The sequence below is a fragment of the Mytilus edulis genome, chromosome 3 (assembly GCF_963676685.1).
Source record: "Mytilus edulis chromosome 3, xbMytEdul2.2, whole genome shotgun sequence".
Taxonomy (NCBI): domain Eukaryota; kingdom Metazoa; phylum Mollusca; class Bivalvia; order Mytilida; family Mytilidae; genus Mytilus; species Mytilus edulis.
In genome coordinates this window covers 12,004,591-12,024,886 of record NC_092346.1, presented here as the reverse complement: position 1 = coordinate 12,024,886, position 20,296 = coordinate 12,004,591, and the positions used below count along the sequence as shown (strand labels likewise).

At 31.8% G+C, this 20,296-nt stretch overlaps 1 protein-coding gene across 1 annotated transcript in view; it reads right to left on the bottom strand.

Moving 5' to 3' along the window:
* Positions 1 to 20,296, bottom strand: part of LOC139515825 (pleckstrin homology domain-containing family H member 2-like) — a 72,794-nt gene that overhangs the window by 3,346 nt on the left and 49,152 nt on the right. Inside the window, exons 11-31 of the mRNA XM_071305537.1 lie at positions 18,744 to 18,821; positions 18,576 to 18,660; positions 17,894 to 18,033; positions 16,064 to 16,174; positions 15,618 to 15,704; positions 15,180 to 15,249; positions 14,553 to 14,641; positions 13,824 to 13,904; positions 12,902 to 13,069; positions 11,635 to 11,743; positions 10,695 to 10,807; positions 9,759 to 9,935; positions 9,208 to 9,428; positions 6,308 to 6,485; positions 5,700 to 5,855; positions 3,687 to 3,784; positions 3,173 to 3,314; positions 2,174 to 2,319; positions 1,462 to 1,591; positions 960 to 1,043; positions 69 to 221 (exon numbers count right to left, since the gene is read on the bottom strand). Coding sequence (XP_071161638.1) covers positions 69 to 221; positions 960 to 1,043; positions 1,462 to 1,591; positions 2,174 to 2,319; positions 3,173 to 3,314; positions 3,687 to 3,784; positions 5,700 to 5,855; positions 6,308 to 6,485; positions 9,208 to 9,428; positions 9,759 to 9,935; positions 10,695 to 10,807; positions 11,635 to 11,743; positions 12,902 to 13,069; positions 13,824 to 13,904; positions 14,553 to 14,641; positions 15,180 to 15,249; positions 15,618 to 15,704; positions 16,064 to 16,174; positions 17,894 to 18,033; positions 18,576 to 18,660; positions 18,744 to 18,821 — 2,616 coding nt within the window. The remainder of the gene's footprint in view (positions 1 to 68; positions 222 to 959; positions 1,044 to 1,461; positions 1,592 to 2,173; positions 2,320 to 3,172; positions 3,315 to 3,686; positions 3,785 to 5,699; positions 5,856 to 6,307; positions 6,486 to 9,207; positions 9,429 to 9,758; positions 9,936 to 10,694; positions 10,808 to 11,634; positions 11,744 to 12,901; positions 13,070 to 13,823; positions 13,905 to 14,552; positions 14,642 to 15,179; positions 15,250 to 15,617; positions 15,705 to 16,063; positions 16,175 to 17,893; positions 18,034 to 18,575; positions 18,661 to 18,743; positions 18,822 to 20,296) is intronic.

Sequence of the window (20,296 nt, the reverse complement as noted above, 5' to 3'; positions counted from 1 at the left end):
TACTTCATGTACTAGCATCTATTAGATCAGTCTGAATCGCATCCAACCATAAAATATATAAAACTAACCTTCCATTTTTGCATTGTAAATAACAGTTTTTCTGTTCTGTGTTCATAATGATGTGGCGCTGACTCAATTAACTGTGTAGCAACAATCATAAAATCATCTTTCCAACCACCGAATGTAATTACCGACCGGTAATCATAGGAAATTATTGGTTGCTGTAATCAGAGAATACATACATGTAAATGTAGTGCAGCTTATTCTAAAGAAAAAGAAGCACATAAAGGGCATTAAATCCTTCGAATAAGGCTTTTTGATAGTTTGTTGTCTTTTTCTAATAGCCCCTTTTACTGATGGTGGTTTGTTGTGAATTGTTGTATTGTCCAACATTTTGTGATCTCCTTATCCTTAGGAACACAAAGACTTTAACCTACCATTTGTTTTAATAATTTTAATTATTGTTATTCATCAGAAAGTCACAGCACATGGAGCAACTGTATCAACCCTGCCTTTGTTAATAGACTTTATGATATGATTTTTCAGGAGAATTTCAAAAAGCCAAATCATATTTACATAAATTCAGCTTAATGTGACATCCCAGAACAGATGACCTTTATATATACTGGTAGCTAGATTAATGTTACAACCTATTATAATAAGCAGTTGTTGTAACATAGAAGTCCCCTTTAAAAACAGGTTACTGCTATATTTTTATTGTATCGGCTACTGTAAATTCAGAAATTAAGGCAATGATTTTATTATTGTGAAAAATGTGACAGGGTTTAATATAATCGCAATAATCTAAACTCACATTTTGAAATTTTTTATATAAAATAAACAGGATTTTCTAAATATTGCAAAAATTAAATTCACATTTTAGTAGAAAATGACAAAATGGCAATAATAAATGCACGCAATGATTTCTAAATTTACTGTATCTTAAATACCAAACTTACCATTGTTGAATATTCTAATACAGTAATCCCCTCCTCATGGACAGCTAACCATACATCTTCAGTATTACTGAGAGACGTTTTTGTCTGAAATCAAAAACAGATATATAATACTTGACAATGTAATGGATGATTTTATTTAACAATTGAGATTTATTTCCAAAGTTTATTACTGGATTTTAGGCCACTAACTCAAAGAACAGTCAAATAAGAAAACCAAAGTTTGTTTTATAGATAAATACTTAAATAAAATGCAGTTTTTCTATTCAGATCCCAAATAACATCTTGTTTTTTAAATAAGGAAAAAAGTGATTGATAGATGGTTAAGAACAATATTTAAGCAGAAAAAAAAATTGGTGTACATATGGACCATAGCATGTTTCAAATTGGTGTACAAATAACAAATATTGGCAATTTTCAATAGTATACAGATACTAAAATAATATTTTGTTTATTATTAGCAAGTAGAATGCAGACAAATCAAAGTATTTAAAGGTTAAATTACCTTTGTTCTAAATAGTTTAGCACCACAGTTCTGCCATTTTCTGACGACAGCTAAATATACCCGTATACAATCCTGAGCAGATCTACCACGTAAGGATGACCATCTCTCCAACAATTTACTTATCACAGATCTGTAATCATAATTAAGTATGGTTGTAAGGTTATATAATTATCTAGTCTGTTCTTCACAACAGGTTGTATGATTTAAAACAACTAAAATTTGTAAAGACTTTTTTTTAGGGTTAACAACTGGTTTAACTGAAGTCATAGAAACATTTGTAAAATGCAAACCTGTTTCTGGCAGAGAGACTCAGTAATTTACAAAAAAAATAATGAAGCCAACAATGTGTCCAAACTATCCAGCCAATAATATTTTGTCGGAATAGTGATTATTTCAAAAACAGTGATGGGTCACAAATAAAAAGTTTTTTCTTTATTTGTTACCTGCATGAAATATTAGATCATAACTTCACATGAAACCATTTCCGAAATGTTGTGATAACATTTTCCACGACCTCTAGATTAATGGAAAAATAGTTAAAATGCAAGGCAAAACAATGATTTCACATCAAATTTTGTTTAATTTCTTAAAATTGTGCACCTTTCTAAAATAACAGTATCTGATTACAATTTATTATTCAATGTATGCCTTATAATGTTAGCAAAAAATAAAATCTAGGAATATGATGACAACACCGTACAAGAACTCTCACCTTTGTTCTTCTTCTGATATAGAGGTAAACTTTTTAGGATAAAATCTATCTAATACTGTCGATACTTGTTGTGCAACATTTGTCTGGCATATATCACCATTCTCACTGTAGTCTGAGGTTGAAAGCTTTAGATCACCATATTCTACCTATAATGGAAGTCAATAATGAATATATATCGTTGTGACTGGCATGAACTAACTGTGAGTACTTTCAGATCAACAATTTGTATCTTTATAAAAAAGAAGATGTGGTATGATTGCCAATGAGACAACTATCCACAAAAGACCAAAATGACACAGACATTAACAACTATAGGTCACTGTTCGGCCTTCAACAATGAGCAAAGCCCATACCGCATAGTCAGCTATAAAAGGCCCCGATAAGACAATGTAAAACAATTCAAACGAGAAAACTAACGGCCTTATTTATGTAAAAAAAAAAAAAAAGAAAAAAAAAATCAAATATGTAACACATAAACAAACCATATCCACTGAATTACAGGCTCCTGACTTGGGACAGGCACATACATAAATAATGTGGCGGGAAAAAAAATCAGTTGAAAAAGGCTTAACTCATCAGATGGACAAACATACAAGTGGACGTGGCCCTGTACTTATACATCCCGACACAATTTAGTTTTTTTTTTGTTAGTTGTTTTTTGTGCTTTGTATCAATCTGATGAATCAAGCCCTTTTCAACTGATTTTTGTGATTTTGTGATTTTGTTGTGATGTTACACAAAGTCCCAGGTATAGGTAAAGGGTTGAGTGCCAGGTAATATTTGTATCCTGTCAGATTCTTTGTGTGCCTTTCCTCAAGTCAAAAGCCTGTAATTTAGGGGTTGTCATTTGTTGCTATTTGTCATATTTGTTTTGTATACAAATCATCAGTAATCAGTCTTCAGATCAGAATATAAAATAATTTAAAACTAATTTATTTTTAAAAGAAATCTTCACTAGTTGAGATCAAAAACATAAATGAGAAGAAAAGTCAGACTAACCTGAGCTAACAATGAAGTTAATTCTAGAGCCAGGTCTTTGTTGAGAGGAAATCTTCCCTGAACAATATCATCGTTGATTTGATAGGCTAAGAGCAACTTTTCTTTATCTGTTTCTGATTTGCATGTAGACTTGAAATACAACCTAAAAGAAATCAGAAAAAAAACCTCAATTATTGTAAATTAAAAATGTATGGCAATGATTGTATTCATGTGAATAAATGTGACAGGAAGTGTGTTGCACGTTATATAACCACTCACTGATTCTTTCTTTTTCTTGGGGAACTTATGTTCATAAGAGTTTGTGGCATTAGTGAACCATGAGCTTTGGGTGTTGAAAAAACTACAAACTATATTAATAATAAGTGCATGTTAAACTTTCTGAATTGACAGTTCTATTCCAACCTGACAAGGCTGCACATTTTATACCTCACACACAGTCAAAGGGCATCCTTTCATCAGGAGTCATACTGTCAGTGGTAACTTCTATCTCAGTCATAAATTAGGTCACACTTACCTATTTTTGTACAGAAACTTTATGGTCCTGCTGCTGTCTAATTTCCCTGAGTTATTCTCTTTAAATATATGTTCCCACTTGGATATGACATCACAGACCTATATTATATGTAATAGAAGAAGTATTTAGCTGAAGTCAGACACATTAATAATATGACACACATTTGTGATACAAGTGTTTCACTAATTGTTCATATGTGTATGTGTTATTTACAGCAATGCATATGCAGATACTTTTTCGCCTGTCCCAAGTCAGGAGCCTCTGGCCTTTGTTAGTCTTGTATTATTTTAATTGTAGTTTCTTGTGTACAATTTGGAAATTAGTATGGCGTTCATTATCACTGAACAGTGTTCTCCCCAGGCCGTTTTAGCGTCGCGGTACCGCGACGCTATATTTTTTTACCGTGACGCTGTAATAATATCCGCGATGCTATAATAATTTCCGCGACGCTATAATTATTTTCAGGATGTTACTTTTCTAGTTTCTTGGCAAAGCCATGTCCTAAATTGTGAGCTTTCATCTAATTACCGCTTATGATCATAAAAAAATATATCACCGTTAATTGTAATCCCTTCAAGTCGGACAATAGAGGCAATCTAAAGTGATTACATAGGTGTTAATTGCCCTTTGGGTGATAACTGGTTGGATACTAATACCCCAAGCTGTCACTTGTGACATGATTATTACCACGTGGTATGCAATCGACATGGAGAAAATGTAATCAGAAAATCATGAAATAAATCAAAATATATGTTTACAAAATGAAAATTCAAATTAACAAACATTTTTTTCTCTTTAAAAAAGAGATTGAGTCTTATCTTTTTATGACTTTCAAAATATTAGTATTACTTTCTTTCTCTGCCTATTTAATACTGGTTGTAAATAGAGAGTGAACATTTTGATTTTAAATTATATAAGTTTTGAACTTTCTTTAGAAAGTGATCATGATTGGCTTTAGTTTATGTTTCATCCATTTAATGCATTAAAAACGCCATATTTATTCCCAATCTCTTGTCAAACATTGTTTTATTTTCGTATTTTTCATTGCTTTTGGCGGCCATTAAATATTTTAGTGTAAACTACAGATCGGAATCGGACCAGATATGACAAAAATCCACATTTTACTACAATAATTACATATCCACAAATGGCACAGTAGACAGAAAACAATACCTAAAGAGAAAACTAAGCATTAACAGACTATTTATTAGATAACTTTGTGAAAATATATATATCATTTTGATAAAAAGAAACAACTGGGACCATGAACCAATATATTTGATAGACACGATAAAGAAAGTTTTTTTAATTTAAATTTTATTGCTATATGATACTTTCTCTTTCCTTTTTTTATTATAAGAACCAGTGTTTTTTTCCTACACATTTAGTGCAATTGTATCTATACACATATTTTTATTTGGCCCAAGAGGAAAAAAATAATTCTGGAACTATAAATGAATATAGAAAACATAAACTGAAAATACTGTTATCATGGTTTTAGTTTAATTGTATTCTCAATTATGAATTCAACAATATAGATACAAAGAATAGGGTGGAATAGAATATTTTATTCACCAAAAAAGGACCTATAGCATACAAACAATATAATACATTTTGTAATAAACAATAACGTATATATTAACAAAGGAAATAGAGCATTACCACGACGCAACAAATTACATTGAAAAAAATACAATTTATTTTTTTACGCAAAATGTGATGCTATCCAAAATTTCTGGGGAGAACACTGACTGAACTAGTATATATTTGTTTAGGGGCCAGTTGAAGGACGCCTCCGGGTGCGGGAATTTCTCGCTACATTGAAGACCTGTTGGTGACCTTCTGCTGTTGTTTTTTTCTATGGTCGGGTTGTTGTCTCTTTGGCACATTCCCCATTTCCATTCTCAATTTTATACATGTCCCATGTGTGATTCCTTACATACGTTACATGTGTGTCTAACTTGTATCAATTGTGTGCTATTCAATTAAATTATGTAATGGAATTGATCTTACCTTGATATGTGACTGTAAGAAATGTTCCCCCTCAATAATACATGGGTCATCACTAAAAAGGGCAAACCCTGACTGATTAGAATCCCTCATGGATAATTTCTTTGTGAGTGAATGTAACAGCTCTTCTACTGTTGTAGACCCATCAAAACTAACAACCTGAAATATTATAAAATTTGATAAAAATCATGCATGTGTACACCAATTTTAATGCAATTGCTTAATTCATTTTTAATATGATAAAAAATATTTAAAACATCAGTTGTTGAAACAAAGGGGGGTTTGTAGGAACTGAGGAAATACTGAGTGCAAGCAAAGCTCACAAAATTATACTCCTGGCTTTCAAATAATACAATTACAGTCAATCATTTCCTTAGGGAAACCTCCAATATATGTTGGATCGAAAACAATCATGGCATGTATTACTAAGGAAATATGAAGCAATACTGAATGGTTGAAAAAAGTGATATAGATTTTGTGTGACAGGAACTCAATAAAAACATAAACTTGATGATGATAGTTGTTACAACCATGACCGGCTCTACAGCCCTCCCATGGTCAGCCCTGACTTACATATTTTTAGCATTTTAATTCATAAAATTTTTGTGTACCTGGTATGTATTATTTAGAAAATGTACAGGAATACTGATTGGTTGAGAATGATGATATGGATTACGTAACAAGATGGACAACACTTCCATCCGTGAAGGTCTCACTTCACGAATCCCTTTTAGAATGGTCCTCTCTAGAGCTCGCTGACAAAATATGGCATACTTCCCAATATCTGACCTACAATCACAGAATTTATACATTAGAAGCTATGAAAATGAACTAGAGGCTCTAAAGAGCCTGTGTCGCTCACCTTGGTCTATGTGCATATTAAACAAAGGACACAGATGGATTCATGACAAAATTGTGTTTTGCTGATAGTGATGTGTTTGTAGATCTTACTTTACTGAACATTCTTGGTACTTAGAATTTTCTCTATCTATAATAAACTTGGACCTTTAGATACAGTGAAAAATATTTTGTAAAAATTTACAAAAATTTACCAAATTAGTGAAAATTGTTAAAAATTGAAGAAAATGGGCAACAACTCCTTAAGGGGTCAACTGACGATTTTGGTCATGTTGACTTATTTCTAGATCTTATTTAGCTGAACATTATTGCTGTTTACAAGTTATCTCTATCTATAACAATATTCAAGATAATAACCAAAAACAGCAAAATTTCCTTAAAATTACTAATTCAGGGGCAGCAACCCAACAACAGGTTATCCGATTTATCTGAAAATTTCAAGGCAGATAGATCTTGACCTGTTTCACCATTTTACCCCTGTCAGATTTGCTCTAAATGCTTTGGTTTTTGAGTTATAAGCCCAAAACTGCATTTTACCCCTATGTTCTATTTTTAGCCATGGCGGCCATCTTGGATGGTTGGCCGGGTCACTGGACACATTTTTAAACTAGATACCCCAATGATGATTTTGGCCAAGTTTGGTGTAATTTGGCCGAGTAGTTTCAGAGGAGAAGATTTTTGTAAAAGATTACTAAGATTTACGAAAAATGGTTAAAAATTGACTATTAAGGGCAATAACTCCTAAAGGGGTCAACTGACCATTTCGGTCATGTTGACTTATTTGTAAATCTTTTTTTGCTGAACATTATTGCTGTTTACAGTTTATCTCTATCTATAATAATATTCAAGATAATAACCAAAAACAGCAAAATTTCATTAAAATTACTTATTCTGGGGCAGCAACCCAAAACTGGGTTGTCCAATTCATCTGAAAATTTCAGGGCAGGTAAATCTTGACCTGATAAACAAATTTACCTCATGTCAGATTTACTCTAAATGCTTTGGTTTTTGAGTTATAAGCCAAAAACTGCATTTTACCCAAGGTTCTATTTTTAGCCATGGCGGCCATCTTGATTGGATGGCTGGGTCACTGGACACATTTTTCAAACTACATACCCTAAAGATGGTTGTGGCCAAGTTTGGATTGATTTGGCCAAGTAGTTTCAGAGGAGAAGATTTTTGTAAAAGATTACTAAGTTTTACGAAAAATGGTTAAAAATTGACTATAAAGGGCAATAACTCCTAAAGGGGTCAACTGACCATTTCGGTCATGTTGACTTATTTGTAAATATTACTTTGCTGAACATTATTGCTGTTTACAGTTTATCTCTATCTATAATAATATTCAAGATAATAACCAAAAACAGCAAAATTTCCTTAAAATTACTAATTCAGGGGCAGCAACCCAACAACAGGTTATCTGATTTATCTGAAAATTTCAGGGCAGATAGATCTTGACCTGTTACACAAGTTTACCCCATGTCAGATTTGCTCTAAATGCTTTGGTTTTTGAGTTATAAGCCAAAAACTGCATTTTACCCCTATGTTCTATTTTTAGCCATGGCGGCCATCTTGGATGGTTGGCCGGGTCACCGGACACATTTTTTAAACTAGATACCCCAATGATGATTTTGGCCAAGTTTGGTGTAATTTGGCCCAGTAGTTTCAGAGGAGAAGATTTTTGTAAAAGTTAACGACGCCGGACGACGCCGGACGACGGACGACAGACGACGGACGACGGACGACGGACGACGGACGCCAAGTGATGGGAAAAGCTCACTTGGCCCTTTGGGCCAGGTGAGCTAAAAAGGAACACGCGGAAATGCTATTTATTTTTACTCTTATCAATACAACATCTAAACAAATATGTTTTTAAAACTCGTAACCAGATGCTCCAGTCCAAACTACATAAACTTGAAGTATCTAATTAGTTTCACTTTTAAATATATATATAATACCTGTACTCCCTCATATTTTTTCATACAATTTATGATTCCTTTTTTTTTTATCCTGCAAGTCCAAATTTTTACTTAAACACATATTTTTTTCCTTCAAACCATTGAATAAAATGTTTTATTATATACTTAGTAGTAAATACAGATAAATTGTATGTGTAATAAAATCAATGACAAGCGTGCTGTATCAGCCACCCGTGATGATATCGATATCAGCACGGTTGCAAAAGCTTTATCACACCTTTAATCTGTATGACGTCACGTCATCGATTACAGTCACTGTTGCAAAGCTTTATCAAATCCCTAATCTGAATGACGTCATGTCAAACCTATAATCTGTATGACGTCATTTCAAAACTCCTTATCTGTATGACGTCATGTCTCATAAAAAATATCTACTTGAGGTAAATGTATATAATAAAGTGTATATGATATGGCTTTTTCAATATCACACACCGTATCAACCCTCAACCAATATAATCCCTCCAGCAGAGCTCTTGGGATTATATTGGTGTCTCGGGTTGATACGGATGCGATATTAAAAAAGCCATATGATATTCTCTATATACAAAATTGTGATGGTTTAAATGCAAAGACAAACCTAAAGTTATCTGTGATTGAAACATAACATTTGATACAGAAATTAATAAAATACTCAGCAATGATTTTCATTTTATCAATACTTTTGGTAGACTAACCTTTGGTCAGCATGTCTCTGTAGATGTACTCTTAAATGCCACATAATGCTCTGTTTAGGAAGGAATAATGAGACACACATGGACAAAAGCTGCCACCCCTGTAATATCACATTAGCTGCAGGGTTTAATCTAGAGTCAGACAAGTCCATTATTGATCCAGTGGGTGAGGTAGGTGTAGCATGGCATAAATACCAGGAATGTTTTCCACATAATAATAAATTCTGAAAAATAAATAAACTCAATAAAATATGATTTAAACATTTACATAATCTGGCAATGGTGCTGAAGAAATGTGGTTTTAATATTACTTTAGAGTATTTTTAACAAACCATATATGTTATTTCTTCAAGTGTAAGTATCTTTAACATGAAAACAACTCTAATTTGATACATAGCAGGGAAAAAGTATTTCATTAATTTGCCTTTTTTTCACTCACTCGACAAAAAACCCCATCTAAAACCCTATATTTTGTTGAATATCAAAAACTTTAAAAAAATCCCCAATTGTAATTAAATCAATACATGAATGAACTAGCTATATATGTGACTGACCTGTACAGCTGTTTTCTGTTGGACTGGATGACTAGATGTTTGTTTAATGAGTTGACAAAAAAGTTCATTCTGTAGTTCTGGAAATGCCAGACAGATATCTAACAACTTCTGAGACAAATTGGTATGATATTCTAAATTTGTTGATTCTATTAGTGTATAGGTAAACTGGAGTATCAACTGAAACAGAAATTAACATTTTGTTATTTTATTTGTCCACATTCATGTGATACATTCAATCCAAAACATTTCATAGCAGTCATCTATGTCTAAATATAAGAGAAATCTTTCAAAAATATGAATAATGAGATGAAGGTTATACTTGAATGAGGAAACAACATTACACCAAAAAGCAAAGACATATAAATATAAAAGATACAAGTATTCAGAAAATTTTACAAGCAATGACTATTCAATAAGTTTTATTGCAAACCAATATAATATTCAAATTGAATAAACACAACATCACATGCAGTTTTGTGAGTTAAAACATGTAATTTTTATCTTTTAGAAGATATTTTTTTTACACTGGTAAATTAACAATGAGTGATAGATTTCTCATAGAAGAAATTAAAAGGTCCCAGTGTATAAACTACGCAGAGAGCTACTGTATTTATTGATGGGATGACAGAACAGTCAAAGTTTACATAGATTGACTAATAGATGATTCTGTGGAAAAGTTTCATTGGTTTCACAATAGTATACTTCCAGTTACATGCATGCAAGAAAATATTATCTAAAGTGTTGGATACTCCTAAATATGACCACCAATATATTTTTCACAGTTCTTTAAAAAGTATTAAAAAATGCAAATCAAATTTTTGATTGATAAAGTTGGTTGATCACATTTGATTTTGTCAGTTCTTATGGATGTCACTGTAATTTACTTTGAACTTCGTTACTTTTGTTTGACTATTAATTCTTGTCTATTTGGCTTACCTTAAATATTTCCAGTGCCTTTAACTCCAGCTCAGCAGAGGGGAGGGTGGTAAGAGGTTTATTGATAGGGTCCTTACTGTGTAATAATAATGGGTGTTTCCAATACACAGAATCTGAAATAGAAGGGTAGTCATAACATTAAATAAACTAAATAAACTGTTGACACAGATATATGTCTCTGCTGTATGCAATTTTGTAGTATAATGCCAAAGTTGAAATTAATACTTTGTACATATAAACAATTCAAAATGAATAAACCATGACTGTAGGTGCTGTTCCAATCAATTGATGTGAAAATGAGAACTAACAGTGCAAATACCAAATATGATTTATCTTATCGTCAGTAGTTCCAGTTAAAGTGATCTAAGCACAGACAATGCATATAGATAAAACTGTGATCTACTGTCACTGATGATACCCCCACTCAAATATTTGACTGTAAACAGGAAGCTATTAAGTGATGAATCTGAAAACACATTACACAGTATAGCTTACTAATATAAACCCTGAAACCAAATTTCAGAAATCCTGGTAATGTAGTTCCTACGGAAAATGTGACGAAACTTTTCATGTGTAAAATGATGTAAGTATTCAGTTAACAGAAAGTTGTTGAGTGATGAATCTGAAAACATATCACACAGTATAGCTTACTTATATAAACCCTGAAACCAAATTTCAGAAATCCTTGTAATGTAGTTCCTACGGAAAATGTGACGAAACTTTTCATGTGTAAAATGATGTAAGTGTTCAGTTAACAGGAAGCTGTTGAGTGAAGAATCTGAAAACACATCACATAGTATAGGTGACTCATATAAACCCTGAAACCAAATTTCAGAAATCCTGGTAATGTCGTTCCTGAGAAAGATGCGATGAAAAATATTCATGTCACTCCCCTCCCCTTCCTCTATCTGTCTCTAATAAGTTAAATACAAAGGCTTACTAGAATCTGCATTACACTCCATCACTTTAGATATAATCTGTTCATATTCTGTCCCCACATTGCCTGTCCCTCCCCCTGCAGCCACTGTTAAATGGTACAACCAGGAATCCTGCAAAAAACATCCACAATTAATCTAATTGATAATTCAAAATTCTCCAACTAATTGTTGTTGGTAATAATGTCTTTACATCAATCCTTAGTTATCTTTTATGAATGAGTTACACAGGTTGACTTGAGGTCAAATTGCATAAACAATGTCATCCAAAAGCAGTTCATACTGTGATGTATTATAACATAAGCATTAATTGTAACATTTAGGAAATTTACAAAAAAAAGCAGAATTCAAAAGTTGTCCATCCACTCAAGATAACCAATAACCATATGAAAAGTAAGTTTATATATTTCAGATCTCGAGAAAGGTACACAGCCTTTATATTACAGCAGAATTAACAACATTTTGTTTCAATTTACAGTGGTTTGAGTTTTAATCATATGCTTACAACTTAAATTGAGGTATACTGGCCATGGTCAATTATGAGTTGATCTCAATCATTCTTCTAAAATCATCAGATATCTTGCTTGATACTTGGAGTAATGGTTGATGGTCATTACTCGATCATGATTTTGATATGTTTACAAGTATAAATTTTTTAATCATGACACGCTAGCAGAAGACTGTAAGCAATTATCAGTGATAACCACATAGCTAAGATATGTATGGCAACAGGATAAACACCTTTTAATATTGACTGAAAAACATACAGTATATGCTGGACCTTGGAATGTTGTCTATAGAATAAGTAACATTTTGTTGCTGAAATAACATAGACTAAACCTTTTTATATTAACAGAAAAACTCTCAGAGGTCATATTACTTTGGCTTGTTTGGTTGCCTTAATTTTATAAGACAAAGTAAACAATAGAGCTGTACCATTGTTTAGTCTCCTCAGTAACACCATACTGTGGATTCATTATTATTCGTTGGATACCAATTTTCGTGGGTTTCGTGGGGACAGGTGAACCACGAATTCAAATGTTAAACGAATAGCACTTTTTCAATAGGCTTTGAATACAGAGATTGGCAAAACCACGAAATAAAATATCCTCGAATATGCAAGTTTTCAGCAATCCACGAAAAATTGATACCCACGAAAATAAATGAATTCACAGTACATAAAACTGTTCATACATTCTTAGAACCATGCAAGATGGGAATTGTGGCCATTTTCTTCGTTGTTTTCAGCCACCTATGTGTCATCATACAAACCTTTTCATGTTGACTGGGTAACATGAGATAGGTTGGTCCTTGGAATGGCGGCCATATTGCTATTGCATGTTTGGTTTCCTTAGTAACATCAGCTTCATCATCAGAATCGTTACTATTATCAATGTCTTCTATCCTTGCATCTCTTAAATGAATCTGACCTAATGGTGTCTAGAAAAATAAAGTAAAAATAAGGCATGTCAATTTGTGTTCACAACTTTAAATTGTTTGCTTAGAGAAACAACTCTTTTGAAGGACAAAATCTGATTCCTGCCTTTATACAAAGCAAGTGGCTAGGACATATTGCATTACCCTCCACTTGCAAATAATCATGAATTACAAGTTTATCTCATATTTAAAATAACTGGGATGGCAAACTAAGTGATAAAGAAATAAATATTTGAACAGCTTACATTATGAACATCAAAACATGCTGAAGTTTGCATTGACAGGGTACACAGTATGTTTGACCTATGAATTATGTCTCATTGCAGTGGCAGATCCAGGGGGGGGGGGGTTCCGGGGGTTGGAACATCCCTTTTTTTGGCCGATCAATGCATTTGAATGGTAGCATATAGTTGAAAACCCCCCTTTACTCTGGGTTGGGAACCCCCCCTTTTTAAAATGGCTGGATCTGCCACTGCATTGCTAAACAAAATTAAAGCAGGAATAAGTTAGAAAATTTGAAAATTGAGCTTTAAGATTTTAAAGTTTTAATATCAATGATTCCTATTATTTCACTAAATCACTAAAAAATTGCTAAATACACCCTCGGAGTAATAACATGTATAGTAATATATTATTTTTCATCTTTCTTGCAAATTGAAGTTTAAAACAAGTTGTTAAATTTCTCACATATTCATTTCCATTTTTTGCCATGTAAGATGAAATGACACCATCAGGACCGAATAATAAAAATGTTTACCTTGTCAGATGGGTTCCTATGATATATAAGATATCTACCAACTAAAACACACCAACATTTCCTTGTGACTCCATTCCTCACCTGAAAAAAAAACAAAAAAAAAATCTTTCTAATAAATTCCTTATTACCTGTAAATAATAATAAGATAGATGTCTTTCTCATAACATATTCTTTGTTAGAAAATAAACCATGGATTCCCCTAAATTTATTTATGTCACCTTTCAAAATACCTATGTCTGTGTCAAACCATGATGAACTTACTTTTTTCTATGATAAGGATGCATCAAATGATGAAAAGGTAAGAGTTATACTTCTTATTTACACAAAAAAAGAATATTTGCTCTCAGGACACCATGTCTTGCTCACACTTTTAAATTTCCATTATCAGTATACAAATGATTCTAGATTTAAACCCCAAATTTGGCATATATATTAAAATAGTCACTTCATTATAAAAATGTATACAATATTTTAAGTTGTGACCAAAAACAAACATGTTCGCAAGATATGGGATGGACAGACCAACAGAAAACTTGCTTAATATTGTATTGGTTGTTTCATGTTTTTGATAGTAATTTCAAGTTATTGGCATTTATGATATCTATTTCATAATAAATATTTACATGATAATTTTTTAATTATTTACCTGGAAAAGTCCTACTACAAATTTAATAAATTATTTGTATTTGAGCTTTGTTAAAACAACTTAACAAATAACACAACACATACTTTATGCAATGTTCCTTTCAGTACAGCTTTAGTGTCCATGTGATCTAACAGAAAACTTGTAGCTTGTCTTTTAAACACTTTCTGTAGTACTGAAATAATTAAAGTAAAACTTTTATTAGCTCAGATACCAATCTCCTTTGATAAAACCAGAGGCTCCTTTTAATCCGAATCACTCCCCTATCAAAAATATGCAACATTCAAACCTTCAACAGTGGCAGCCATTTTAATTTTAAAGTTTTATCTTATTGAAATAAATGAATATTTTAAAAAAAACTTGTCCAAAGTAATGGAATAGAACAATTATTAGCCCTGTTTATTTGTTACTAAAAATAATGCAGTAAACTTACAGAATTTATAAAAAAAAAATTGACAAATAATAGTGAATTTACTGTTAATTCAAAAAATATTTCATGCATTTATCAATGTGATATTTAAAATATTGACAAAAATCTGAGATTAATCATTGCGTTCGAGCAAAATCTGAATACAGATCTATATTTTTAATTTTTATTATTGGGATACTCACTCAGTCACATTATTCACATTAAGAAAAAAGACGAAATTTCAGTACTTAATATAACTCTCTTCATTTTATATAAATGTATAACTATGTTCTGTAATATTTACATCTAATCCATTTCTCTGTGTCAGACACAGTATCTGCTGTAAAATAATAAGTCTTCTTTCCTGAGGTAATCTGAAAATAAATCAAAATTATGAAGGATAAATATGAATGAAACGAGATGTAAGGGCATACTTCAATGATACAGCAACCCATGTACACCATTTTGATTTACACTCTGTAATCTATTTAGCACACCCCAGTAGAAATAAACACAAAATCGTATGGTTAAGCAAAGTTCAGAATATTTTACATTATAAATTCCCAATTTGAAAACGTTTTTTTTTATGTGGTACTAAAAAGAACCATTTTTTTTTTTATGTTAAAACATTATGAAAAGGACAAAGGAAGAGAACTTTCTCACCCTTACTAGAATTGTCAAGACTTAACTTTAATCATGCATATATTTTTCCCCAGTTACAATGCAAACACTCAATATTTACCTGAAATGCCATTTCCCCTTTAGTATGCACAACTCTAGATTGGTCATCTAGTTTAATTGATCCCTGAGGTTTTCTTAATACATCATGCTGAAAATAAATTAAAAAACATCAATGAACATTTCTTTCCATGATAATTTTTTATATAAAAACTGTAAATTCAGAGATAATTGAATGCATTTTTAATAATGATTGTTGATAAACCTACAAAGGTGTGCTTGTTCCACTCAAGTGAAATATCCCCCAACATACAACGTTACATTAATTTTACATTTTTCTTTTTGGTTGAAAGCAATCATGTGACTAAATAGTTATATATGATTTTCCCGATATTTTGTACTCATTATGCCATAAGATTGCTGAAATCTTGTGTTATGTCTGTAAAATTCACCCTCTAAAAATGGATAAACAACTTCATATTGTCTCCAAATTTAACATACAAGACTGACCTGAGATTTATAATAAAACAACTCTCCATTCCTGAGAACAAACCATCTTCTTTTCCACATTTTTACTTTGCCACCAAGCTTTGACAGGTAACCAAATTTCTCCAATGTGTCCTACAATAATAAAACTTTGAATGCTTATAACTGCAATAAATTGCAATCCCTTGGGCAAGTTCAATTAAAGTATTTTGAAGTTTATAGAGATCAATTCAAAGAATAGCTTGATGTGAAATATCAAAAGCAGTAATATTTATTCTAATATGACGTTCTTCATTAGCTTTGGATACAAAGCCATGTTCTAATTCGAATATAACATGGGCTGCATGTGATTGATGTCACAATTGAAATTGCAACGTCAGATGAATTTTGAACAACGCCAGAGATCAAAATGGACATTTTTGTTGGTGTTGCTAGCTACGAAATCAAATAAAAACATTCTAAAAGTAAGTTTAAATGTTTCTGTTCTTTTTTTTATTGATAAACTGTTGATTTTTCTATAACGTTTTTGTTCATCGAATCAAAATGGCGACATTTCGAGCGTCTGCTATAGGTCCGCATCGAAGTACAAAAGTTCAAAATATTCCTATTAGAATCGAAATAATTCTTTCATGCCATGCTCTATGCTCATTTTAACACATATATCTCTATCGCTCGGTATTAAGATATTAACAAATATAATACCTACCCATGTTAAAATGAGCATAGAGAACGGCATGAAAGAATTATTTCTTAAATATTGTTACTTTTCTCGACTCGTCTTTAATTTATAAAAAAAATAAAAAATCTGTGGGTTTATTTTTTTATGTTTATTGTGGGTACATTTTTCCTGGGTTAAGGAGGCTCGAGGGTGTAAAGATTTCAGAAAAAAATCAAACATTTGTTTTTCATTACAAATTTTATTTATTTCCTTTTGTAGTTGTTACTTTATCATATGGTACAAAAATCATTCATAACAATCAATTCATGTTGGCCCCTGATGACTTTCAAAATGTATACATTATAGAAAAAGTTCCAAATTATCTCCCTTTGGTGGAAAAATTCCATTTTTTGGCTCTAAAATTGAAATATCTTTTCCAACTCATCGGTGACCTATCTTTTTTAATATAATTTCCATATAAGCTGTACTTAAACTAAATTATTGTAAAATTTTAGAGATTTCTGTAATAAATTTCTTTTTTTTATTTCGATATAACCTTTATTTCTCCTATTACTTCAACAGAAAAAAAACACCTTTACAAAAATGTATGCTTCTTTTGAAGGCAGATTGTGAGCGCAAATGAACGGTGACCCCACTTTTTTATTTTATTATTCTATTAACTATAAGATAAAGTTCATTTATAGAAAAATATAGAGAAATCCTATATAAATGATTTAGACCCGCGAACCCCCTTAAGGGAAAATCGTATTTTCCTGAAAATGTGCTTTCATGGTTTTGCAAAAGTCTGTGTATTAACCTTTATATAGTTTGTACTTCATTAAACATCTAAAATTTTGGTTCACCTACACCCACAAAAATCTTATATCAAACAACCTAATATGAATTCTCTGTTATTTTTTTAATAAACTTTTGTTTTAGGAAAATTACCCTTAAAAGTACATGAAACCTTTTAATCAGCAAAGCTAAGCAGGTAACAATAAATCAATATTTAGTTAATACAGAATGATTTAGACAATTCCCTTGTTGTTTTGTTCAGTCAATGTTCAGAATGATAAAAACAACAATATGTGAAATTGTCTGAAATGATACTTAACATTAATTGATTGACTGCAAGCTAAATGTCTAAACAGAGATTAATGCTAGATATCCTGGTGACTTGAGTATTTGTGACTTACATGTTTACAGTTATCTGCAGCGTACTTGAGTAGTTTCTGTTCAGGTTCAGATGTATCAGAATCACTTTTCCCTGAGTTCTCCTCTGGTGGATCAACATAGTCACATGATACTTCAGATGATGCTGAATAACTTGATACACCTGGAAAACAGAATAAAATGCTAAAATAATACAACGAGTACACATAATCAAAATTCTTAGCAACATGAAATATTTGAATCACAAAATAATGTAGATGTGTAGACGAAAAAAATAGCCAAGTTTGCAAAAAAGCTAAAAGCCTTTTTTAGGAGTGGAAATTTGAGAATGAAAGTCTGCATAACTGTTATTTTCACCAAATTGAAGAATGACAAAATGACCAATAACAGAATGAAGGAATGAGGGAATGACAAATAGGTTCATAATAAAATGTTGTTATAAGTGGCTTTCAGTGATGTCACAATGGCTTAAAAGTTCAAAGTTCAATAGGATAGATTGGATCAACATACTCACCAAACTTATTTAGTTGGAAGACATCAATAAAAGTTCAAAGTGCACAATCGTTTCAATGAATCATCATTTTCCATTAAAAATACTTTTAACTTAAATTCTGCTTTAATCATATAAAGATCTTTCATCCTTCATCAAATATTTTTCTATGGGCTGTAAAGAAATAAATAATAACAAATCTCTTCTCAACATACCCCTTTTGATGGCCCCTGAGCTGCTCTGTTGCACTTTATTTGTTTTAGAAGGTTCTGCCTGAGTTACAATAAGTGAACAGTCTTCCTCCAAGTAAACTTACCCCTTTTGATGGCCCCTGAGCTGCTCTGTTGCACTTTATTTGTTTTAGAAGGTTCTGCCTGAGTTACAATTAGTGAACAATCTTCGTCTGAAGAATCTGTAGAGGAATCTTCAGTGAAAGGTGTACTCCTGATCTGTGCTGCCTTCTACAATAATAATGCACACACATTCAGATTAAAGCATATATCTTCAGCTGAGTATCAATTTTTATCTATTTTCTTTCAATAAAGTAATTTTGATAAGCAATTGAATAACAAAAATAAGTTTTTCATGAAGTAGAATTTTGGATAACTGAATTAACTAATGCAGCAGTGGTAAAACATATATTACTATGAAAATGAAAATACAATGGCTGCAATCATCACTTTTAAAATTATTCGGGCAAAATTTATTTTATTCTCATAATTTTTTCCCTGTACTTCCCTTCATATTTTCATAATTTTTTCAAGGCTTTATATTTGGTCTGGTGTCTAGGAAAAGTTAATCCTAATGTGATGGTTTTAAACAAGGTAGCAGCACATTTTTCAGACTCCGAGCACCATTTTCGCTTAACAGTAAAAGAAGCACACATAAATTGAAATATTTTGAGATTTATTTTACCCCAAAACTCTATATCTTCAGGATCCATGCTACACAATTCTAAATGTATAAAGTCTTGTATAAGTATTGAAAACCACACATCTGTCCAGTGGTGAAACTTGTCATTTACAGGTGCTTAGTTTTTTTATTTTTATTTTGTTAAATATATTCAACAAAAGTGCACACACTGAAATATCTCGCCTCCTTTACTTATCATTGATATTATGTTGATAGTCCAAAATATAAAGCTTTATTACAACTGTCACATAAACTTTACATTAACCAAGAAAACTGAACATTGACCTTTGAACCATGAAAATGAGGTCAAGGTCAGATAAACCATGCCAGGCAGGCATCATGAGGCATGTACAGTTAACAATTTTTCCATACAACAAATATAGTTGACCTACGGCTTATTGTCTAAGAAAAACAGACCAAAACACAAATACTTACCGCTAAGCAATAAACCGTGACATTGAGGTCAAGGTCAAATAAAACCTATGCGACTGACATATAGCAGGGATCTCCATGGATGAAAATTGAACCACGGAGGAACTTTCACCATTAAAAGCCGTGTCAACGCTGTACAGTGATAATAGATGATAAAATATTTCCATACACCAAATATAATTGACCTACTGTATATATGGTATTAGAAAAAAAGACCAAAACTCAAAAAAATAACTTTGACCACTGAACCATGAAAATGATGTCAAGGTCAGACGACACCTGCCAGCTAGACATGTACACCTTACAATCATTCCATACACCAAATATAGTAGACCTATTGCATACAGTATAAGAAAAACAGACCAAAACACAAAAACTTAACCATAACCACTGAACCATGAAAATGAGGTCAAGGTTAGATGACACTTGCCAGTTGGACATGTACACCTTACAGTCCTTCCATACACCAAATATACTAGACCTATTGCTTATAGTATCTCAGATATGGACTTGACCACCAAAACTTAACCTTGTTCACTGATCCATGAAATGAGGTCGAGGTCAAGTGAAATCTGTCTGACAGGCATGAGGA